The sequence below is a fragment of the Homarus americanus genome, unplaced genomic scaffold (assembly GCF_018991925.1).
Source record: "Homarus americanus isolate GMGI-L3 unplaced genomic scaffold, GMGI_Hamer_2.0 scaffold53233, whole genome shotgun sequence".
NCBI classification, from domain to species: Eukaryota; Metazoa; Arthropoda; class Malacostraca; order Decapoda; family Nephropidae; genus Homarus; species Homarus americanus.
Genome location: NW_024751660.1, coordinates 3,335,949 through 3,345,948, shown reverse-complemented (window position 1 = coordinate 3,345,948; position 10,000 = coordinate 3,335,949). Strand labels below are relative to the sequence as shown.

Here is a 10,000-nt window from a genome sequence, read left to right as displayed (position 1 = left end):
CCACACCCACCTGACACAGCTAAAATTCCCCACCTAATTCGAGACAGTATGCAAATGTTACGAGTTGCCGCGGTACCTATCTTACTTGTACGACCTCGTCTGACCTTTGTGACCTTTACAGCTGCACCAACACCACACCCTCCTGGCTTTATTTTCTCGATAACCCTGCTCTCACTTGCTGAGAGAGAGAGAGAGAGAGAGAGAGAGAGAGAGAGAGAGAGAGAGAGAGAGGAGAGAGAGAGAGAGAGAGAGAGAGAGAGAGAGAGAGAGAGAGAGAGAGAGAGAGAGAGAGAGAGAGAGAGAGAGAGAGAGAGAGAGAGAGAGAGAGAGAGAGAGAGAGAGAGAGAGAGAGAGAGAGAGAGAGAGAGAGAGAGAGAGAGAGAGAGAGAGAGAGAGAGAGAGAGAGAGAGAGAGAGAGAGAGAGAGAGAGAGAGAGAGAGAGAGAGAGAGAGAGAGAGAGAGAGAGAGAGAGAGAGAGAGAGAGAGAGAGAGAGAGAGAGAGAGAGAGAGAGAGAGAGAGAGAGAGAGAGAGAGAGAGAGAGAGAGAGAGAGAGAGAGAGAGAGAGAGAGAGAGAGAGAGAGAGAGAGAGAGAGAGAGAGAGAGAGAGAGAGAGAGAGAGAGAGAGAGAGAGAGAGAGAGAGAGAGAGAGAGAGAGAGAGAGAGAGAGAGAGAGAGAGAGAGAGAGAGAGAGAGAGAGAGAGAGAGAGAGAGAGAGAGAGAGAGAGAGAGAGAGAGAGAGAGAGAGAGAGAGAGAGAGAGAGAGAGAGAGAGAGAGAGAGAGAGAGAGAAGAGAGAGAGAGAGAGAGAGAGAGACACAATTCAGGCAAACAAAAATAATAAATAAAAAACACCAAAAATAATTCTTCAACAAAATGCCCCACCAAGCTGTCGATCCAGTTTATAACCTTGAAAGTAATTTATCGGTGACAATGATTGGTGCCGGAGAGGTCTTATGTTCAGAGGAGCATCTTAATTCCCGGGAACCCATAAGTCCACAGCTGTAAATTTAGTGAAGAAAGAAAAGCGCTCTTAAAGAGGATGGAGGAGGGAAGAGGGACAGCCCAGTAATGGGAGGGGCGAAGGAGGAAGGAGGGAAGGGAGGGAGGGAGGGAAGGAGGGCGGGAAGGGGCGAGGGCGGGAAGGAGGGAGGGAAGGAGGGAGGGTAGGTCGGTGAGGGAGTACCACTGTTGCTGTATCACTGGCACTCCTGACTAAGGGCTTAGGTGGCACTGCAGGTGTTTTCTAGATAAGAGGAAGGCGGAGCAGGAGGTCACAGGAGGTCAAATGTGTGTGGTAAAGAAAGGTAGGTGACATGAAAAAGACAGGTGAGAGGTGTAAGTGACAGGTGTAGGTGACAGGTGTAAGAGACAGATGTAGGTGACGGGTGTAAAAGACAGGTGTAGGTGTGGGTGTAGGTGACAGGTGTAGGTGACAAGTGTAAGTGATAGGTGTAAGTGACAGGTGTAGGTGACTACTGATGTAGGTGACAGGTGTAAGTGAAGGTGACTGGTGTAGGTGACAGGTGTAGGTGACAGGTGAGGAAAATGGTAGGAGGGATGAGGTGAGGGTATTATATTCACTCTGGGGGAACTAAGTGGGGAACAGGGACAGAGGCCACGGTCGTCCTTGATGGTACTATACTTACATCTGTCATCATCACCAAGGAGGACCCTCACCTCCAGGTAAGTTATCTTGTGTGTGTGTGTGTGTGTGTGTGTGTGTGTGTGTGTGTGTGTGTGTGTGTGTGTGTGGAGTGAGGGTCGCGTGTGAGGACGTCGTCTCAAGACCCTCCTCTCTGCCCGACCTAAACGCTCATCCCTGATGATTTTCCGATAAACACACACACACACACACACACACACCACACACACACACACACACACACACACACGGTCGATGTTATGACCGCAATGGCGCGTTTTCGGCATAAAATATTAGAGGTCTGTGTCGTCAAATATGAAGAAAAAAAAGTAAAAAAGAAGAAAAGAACCAAACCTAACCTAACCTAACCTAACCTAAAGTAACTTAACCTGACCAAACTTAACCTAACATGATTTAACATTATCTAACCTAATGTAACCTAAGTTTACTACAATAACCTAACCCTAACTTTAAACTAACCTAAACTCCCGTCAGGTAAGCATTAGGTTGAATAATCTTCAGGTGAAAAATTTAACATAAACAAGGGTGTCCAATCTTCAGGTGATCCATATTATCATCCCCTACCTCTCTCTGAATACATGTACGATATATACTTAAGAACTAAAATACGACGGTAGAGAATAGGTTAAAGTCACATATATACTACACATCCAATCATCACTAACTACCCAATTTCACTATCAATCAACCTCAACTGTATATATAAAACAAAATATAAACATTAAAATATGACTGTCAAAAATAAAAATAATAAATTGCCCCCAAACGCACCCCCGAAGCGCACCTACCAAAAATAACACGTCATATTTGGAATTGAGCGGCAGTGTGTGAATGATACTAATTGGCAGGTAATTAAGGTTTACAAATGTGACAAAAAAGTTTTACTGTTGCCAAATAATGTTTTAAGCTAGCGGCATCCCGGACTGTCAACAAATTGCAGCTAATCCCTAGAGTATTATAGTAATATGTTGACCAGTCGGTGTGTGTGTGTGGGAGTGGGAGGTGGAGTGTGTGTGTGTGTGTGTGTGTGTGTGTGTGTGTGTGTGTTAACTGTACTGGAAGATAAAACACACACGCACACACATATCATCATTGTTATCAAAATTTACCTCAAGATAAACCTGCAGGAATACAGAGCAACATTTTCAGCCTCGAAGAACACAACCCACACCACAACACCCCCTCTAAAATAAATGTAAAGTATAACCCAATACACTTAACACAACACTCGGCTTACACACCCACTACTCGCCCTAACTCGCCCTCTCCCATTACAATGTACAGATATTCCTGATCATCCCTAAAATGTCTTCCCAATATATATGTGAGCGGCTTATATTGCCTCCTGCACCTTCTACCTGCAGGTTTGTGTCACACTTAAACTCATAACCACCGTCAATATATCACTGATCACCTTTCCTGTCGTCCACTACTACTCGGCTAAGCAGTTACCTGACAACACGGACAAGGCAACACCGCCATGGCTTTATAATACTTCTGTGGGTAAATAAGGCTGGTAGATTAATGTATCAAACACCCATATCTCGGGGCCGGCCGCTGACTGGGGCGCCCCTAGTCGACCCAACTACAGAATGGAGAGTCGAGTAGGAAATGTTGACTCAGTGGGTGCAACCTTACATACAGACTAACCTTCTTACTGTCTCACTGATACAAACATAAATACATACATACATACATACATGCAGGCTTGTATAGATACTCATACATACACATAATACTGCCACAGATATACTCACCACAGCGGCGGGCACGTAGGTGGGTATAGTTTCGAAGTACTGAAGAGATGACGTGTAGGACCTGAGCACGAAGTAGATAATGAGGTAGAATGTGCCTAGCAGGACGGCCGAGGTGCCACACGTGCCACACAGCAACACGTACTTCCTGTTCCAGCTCCTCCACCACGGCCGGGAGCGATCTGTCGTAAGGAGGCTACTGTTAGCAGGGCACTGGTGTGGTTATTACGACTACAATACTATTACTACTCCTACTACAACTACTATTACCATTGTTATTGTCATTATTATTATTGTTTTTTATTATTATTACTATTACTACATTTGTATTATTCTTCTTCTTATTATTATACATTATTATTACTCATTATTGTTATTATTCTTATCATTATCATTCCTATTATCAGCTATTACCATAAAATCCAATTGGGAAATAGATCAAGAATTCATTAAGGTAAAAACACAAAAAATCAAATCGTCTCAGCCACTCACAGGAGACGACCGTTTATAACCTGCCTAAATCGATTATACGGGGTGTTTATAAAGTCCCTATCTATTTCAGTGAAATAACAGTTTTTATTGATTTTTATTGCCATGAAGAAGAATGTGCAAGAACGTGTGCTGGTGGTAACACTGCGTATTCAAGGAAAGAAATGCAAACAAATTAGAAATAACTTTCAAAGAAAATCTCATAAGCCAGGTCCTACAGACAAGACAATACGCGAATTGTTGAATAAATTCCAAAGAACGGGATCTGTTAATAATGAACCAGGATCTGGACGTCCACGTGTCTCAGATGCTGCTGTAAATGCAGTACAAAATGCTAGCGTTTTATAATTGAATTTAACACATTTACCCATTATTTCACTAAAATAGATAGGAACTGTATAAACACCCTGCACAGTATCAACAACAGAACCCAGAAGTAATACACTTTTTCCAGGGGCAACGCTTGTCATTGTTTCATCAAAAAGTCCAGGATACCCAAAGGTTCTCTAAAATATATCTTCCTTTTAAATGTTGTTAAGAACGTATATCAAACTGGATGACTAAAAGCCAGATATATATAAAGTAAAAAACAAACACAGAATGACTTTATTAGATACATCCAATTAACACCAATTCGCAAACAAACCCAACATCCAGATTGGTTTCAAAGGTGACATAGAGACTACATCACACTACCTTAACCTAATACCAGTTAATGGGACAATATCAACAGGGAGAACCATTACACAGTCCACTACTAAAGTCAGTTCGCCTCTCCTCCTGAACCACGAACCCACCAAGATTCAGACTCGTGAACCCGAAGCACAAGAATGATACATTATTCTGTACATCCGGGTCTCTGGTGATGAGGTAAGTGGCCCCTCAAGCTCCATATGTAAAACAAACAAAAATAAATCCGCAAATAAATAAATAAAATAAATAAATCACCCTTCCTCCTGTGTATACAATGAAGGGGAAGAATAGAAACAGATTCCTCACAACTCACAAAATCCCCCTCGAGGTTAAAAAATTTTCCCCCTTAATTGGCGATTTGAGAACCCATCTACCTACCTGGTCCCTATCACACACACACACACACACACACACACACACACACACACACACACACACACACACACACACACACACACGACCATACCTTGGCAATGGAAATACTAACATGGGGCTTCATATATATGAGTGTGAGAGCTTGAGGTAGGAGCGTGAGGTGTGAGGAAGCAGTGTAGGAGCGTGGGTGTGAGAGCGCGAGTGAGAGCATAATAGATAAATAACTTAAGGAGGTGTGAGCATGAGAGCGTGTGAGCATGAGTACAAGAGATAACTAGCTCAAGATCATCATGGTAACTAAGACAACAGTACCGTCTCCTCTCAACTCTACTGCTGAAAGTCTATTGAGATGATGACAGCCAGGTAAGTCTATTGAGATGATGACAGCCAGGTAAGTCTATTGAGATGATGACAGCCAGGTAAGAGTACATCACCTTCCACCGGTGAGTACTAATTGGACTCTAGCTCCTAATGGACCTCCTTATTATAACATATGCTAAGTTAACCTCTCCATTATAGCAATAGGGACCAGTCATAATGGATCCCAGATATAATAGGCACAGTTTTGATGGGTAGAGGGAATAGGGTATAGGGGAAGGGGGGAGAAAGGGTGGAGGAGGGAAGTGGGAGGGAGGGAAGGGGAAGAGATAGAGGAAGGTGCAGGGGATAGGGGGTAGGAGGAAGGGAGGTGGGGAAAGGGGGTGGAGGAAGGAGGAGGTGGGGAAAGGGGATAGGAGGGATGACGAAGGGGGTGGGGAGAAGGGGTGCAGAAGGGGAAGGGGGGGAAAGGGGGAAGAGGAAAGGGGTAGGAGGAAAAGGTGTAGGAGGGAAGGGGGGAGAAAGGGGATAGGAGGGAAGGGGGAGAAAGGGGATAGGAGGGAAAGGGTGTAGGAAGGAAAAGGGGGAAGAGGAAAGGGGTAGGAGGAAAAGAGGGTGTAGGAGGGAAGGGGGAAGAGGAAGGGGTAGGAGGGAAAGGGGTGTAGGAGAGGAAGGGGAAGAGGAAGGGGAAGAAAGGGTAGGAGGGAAAGGGTGTGGGAGGGAAGGGGGAAGAGGAAGGGGGTAGGAGGGAAAGGGTGTAGGAGAGGAAGGGGGAAGAGGAAAGGGGTAGGAAGAAAGGGGTAGGAGGGAAAGGGTGTAGGAGAGGAAGGGGGAAGAGGAAAGGGGTAGGAGGGAAAGGTGAAGGAAGGAAAAGGGGGAAGAGGAAAGGGGTAGGAGGGAAAGGGGGAAGGGGGAAGAGGAAAAGGGGGGTAGGAGGCCGCATTACACGCATGTCAGCTTTTGTTCACTGGGACGTTTGTCAGCTGGTACAAAATTGGTTCAAAAGTTATATATTTTGTGTACTGGTTATAAATGAATACGTCACTATGGCCCGGGGAGGGATACAAAACTTCTAAAAAACAATTATCCTTTGTCAATATCCCACTGTAGTGACTTATATACTATTACTTATAATCATTACTTAAGAGTCGACTATAAGTGTGCTAATATAAACTAATTCATTATTTATCATTGTCACTTACGCTCAACACTTTAATAGTCGAGTACAAAGAGTCGAAAATTACTGTAAAAACAGACATACATTCGACCTACTGTAGTTGAATCTTACTACAGTAGCCTCACTAACTACAGTATATTGCTATGGCTATATTCCGTCAGACATATCGAAGTAGTATTACTCATTGGGTCATCTCGCTCTACTAAGCCTAAACCAACACGCAACTGTCTTAGATAACTTCCACTGCCTGCACGGAAGATGGTGATGATGGGGGTGATAGTGGTGATGATGATGGTGGTGTTGTTGGTGGTGGTGTTGATGGTGGTGGTGGTGATAGCGGTGATGATGATGGTGGTGTTGATGATGGTGGTGTTGGTGGTGATGATGGTGGTGGTGGTGGTGATGATGATGATGATGATGATGATGATGATGATGATGATGATGATGATGATGATGATAGTGGCGACGCTCTTACTTCAACCACTTCCTGGTATTAAATGTTACACAGAACCTTGGAGAAAATTGACTCGTATACAAAGACCACAAATTACAGCCTTTACACACGACATCTGTTGAGACGTGATCCTATGAGAGAGAGAGAGAGAGAGAGAGAGAGAGAGAGAGAGAGAGAGAGAGAGAGAGAGAGAGAGAGAGAGAGAGAGAGAATATGAATTAATTTACCACATCGTTGAATAATAATATATTTTTGATGTAACCTAATTATTATAACTACAGAGCTGGCCACCATTCAACGGTCTTTCATATGTTTTTATACTATATATTTAGGAATTTATTATATATTTTTCATTAGAATTTGTTACTAATAAATTCTCTTAATTCACAAGAGCGTACAGTACAGCCGGACAGTGATGGAGGAATGAGGGAGTCACTGACTTCTGTGATGACTGAATTGGCATAACATTGTACCGGGAGGTGGAGGTAGACCGTGTGCCACAGTGTGCGGGGATTCCAAGACCTCGGGGTGTGACATTAATGGGGAGACTGTGGATTTGTGGTGGAGGAAGGAGGAAAGGCTGAGGAAGAAGGGGGGAGGGGAAGGGGGGAGGAGGAAGTGGGAGGGAAGGGGTGAGGAGGAACTGGGAGGGAAGGGGTGAGGAGGAACTGGGAGGGAAGGGATGGGGAGGAAGTGGGAGGGAGGGGTTGGGGAGGAAGTGGAAGGAAGGACTCTCCATAATTGTTAAAACTGTGCAACACGGATATGAAAATAACAAGACAGGCTAGTGGGAGCAGCCAGCCAGCCAGCCAGCCAGCCAGTGTAAAGGTAAAACGACACACAAAGTTACTGACACAAAAGTCATGCCACTAGAAAGGTTAAAGGCAAGATCTTGTAGACTTGAAGAGAGAAAAGACGAGGACGAGACGCAATTACTGACATACAAGTTATCAAAATAAAAGTGGTTCCTATACACATGACTTCTGGGTTTAGGAACAGTGTGGAGCCAAAGCACCGTATACTAAGCCTTCGTTACACACAAGGAAAGCATGAGCGTGATGGCAGACATCGCTTGAATCGACCGCCTTCACAGCAGAGTGGACCGAGAGCGCCTGGGGGGATCAAACCAACGACCCTTAAGACACGAGGTGAGCTCTGTATCCACTCGGCTGCCGCATCCCACAAGGTATAAAATGAGAGGTTTACAGATAAGCTCGATGGACCCGGAGACAGAAAAGGCGAAGAATGAAACACAAAACCCAAGACCCTAGGGAACAGGAAGCTAAGAATAACCTCAGTGGACCTTGACGACAGAGTGGTGACACAGGAGACTCTCAAGAACACATGTACTCGTGATATAGTTTACAGTCAAGAACGAGAAACTTAAATAAATAACATAAGTGGATCTTGTTATTTTTAAAGACCTATAATAGGATGTTAAAGTGGGGGGTAGAGTACTTTACCAGTATTTTCAAAGTTCACACTGTACCTTTAAGCATTCTACTTTCCTTCTATTATCCAAAAAGTAATCATAGGAGGATATAATGGCTCGTTTTACATCTTTCAGTAATTGTGTTATAATCGAAAGAGCCGAGCCAGGGTACAGAGGAAGAAAGGAACAGAGAGAAAACTTTTATTAAAATCCGGGAGAGAAATCTTGGTACACAGTCAACAATGGGAGCGGCGGGGAAATATGCGACTGAAGTGTTGTTGTTGTGGTGCGGTCAGGGATCCTGCCAGAGAAAAATGTGTGTGTATGTGTGTGTGTGTGTGTGTACTGACATAACTCAAATATTTGTCAGGCAGGGACATGACGTACAGTATATGCTCTTTCAAAAAAGCCAAAATTGTGTTAAAAATAACAAATAAATAAATATGTTACACAACAATCACAGCTTTGGTAGGATAAAAGAATTTCATATTTTTGATTAAGGAAAGGAATTCGAAAGCCGGTTTTCCAGTCAAAATATTCGTCTTACGAAAAAATAAAAAATACCCTCAGTCTCATCACTCACACATAAACATAAACGTATATATGCATAAGGACAAAGCCTATAGATACAAGAAAGAGAATCATAGCTGTAAGTGTTGACATACTACCTTGGTCATCCGTGGGTTCCTCATCCAGCATGTAAACCGTCTCCTCCCTATCCTCACCCAGAGAGTATAAGGGAGTTAAACGCCCTATGTTCATACTGGGATACCTTCTCTTCTCTCTTCTCGATGCTCACTTGTTACACTCGTCATCATAACTATAGTGTTTCTACCTAACTTTTATTTTTCATTTTCTCACTCATACTTTTCTAAGGCTACATCGTTAAGGAATTTAAACGCTCTATGTTCAAACGTTCTCTTCTGTTTCCTCGATGCTTACTTGTTACACTTGTCATAATAAGTAGATTGTACCCATTTTTTTTTCTTTCTCTTATACCTTTCTAAAGCTACATCATTAAGGGAGTCAAACACTCAATATTCATAACGGGATACCAGACCTCTTCTCTCTTGCCGTTGCTCACTTGTTATGTTTGTCATAATAAGTACTTTTTATCTAACCTTTTTCTTTCTCTTATACTTTTCTGAGGCTACATCGTTCATGGATGTGGATACAGAGCAGCATATTGACATTTAACACCCGGGGTTTGAGATTTAAGTGTAAAAATTCTCCATCTTTTTCGTTCAATATTCTCCTCTGAATTCCTAATATTCCCGCCACGTTGAAAATCTGTTTCCGATATCTCGTTATAGTTATATAAAGATTCGCGAGCACTATTTCCTGAACATCAGAATCAGAAATTGATGCAATAAAGTCTAAAGTCTTGGCATTCAAATAAGTTCCCTGAATAAATATATCCATTGTTGTGGACCAACACACGTACACCCTCACAGGAAAACGCATCCCTTCCACACACACACACACACACACACACACACACACACACACACACACATCAACAACACAGCTTCAATGCCACACGTGTATCCTCGGGGCTTGACAACACTGCTTACACACACACATCAGAGATCGGGGACTTACGAGTTATGTCACAGTGTACAGTATGTTCAATAATAGCCAAAAG

The 10,000-nt window shown here is 43.3% G+C and overlaps 1 protein-coding gene across 4 annotated transcripts in view; it reads right to left on the bottom strand.

Moving 5' to 3' along the window:
• The window catches only part of LOC121854693, a 134,820-nt gene that overhangs the window by 64,331 nt on the left and 60,489 nt on the right, over nucleotides 1-10,000 (bottom strand). For 3 of the 4 annotated variants that reach the window (XM_042349404.1, XM_042349406.1, XM_042349405.1), the window contains exon 3: nucleotides 3,421-3,599. In XM_042349404.1, the coding sequence (XP_042205338.1) occupies nucleotides 3,421-3,599 (179 nt within the window). Of the gene's footprint in view, nucleotides 1-3,420; nucleotides 3,600-9,023; nucleotides 9,754-10,000 lie in introns of those variants that run through there. The other variant, XM_042349407.1, reaches the window with a different exon arrangement.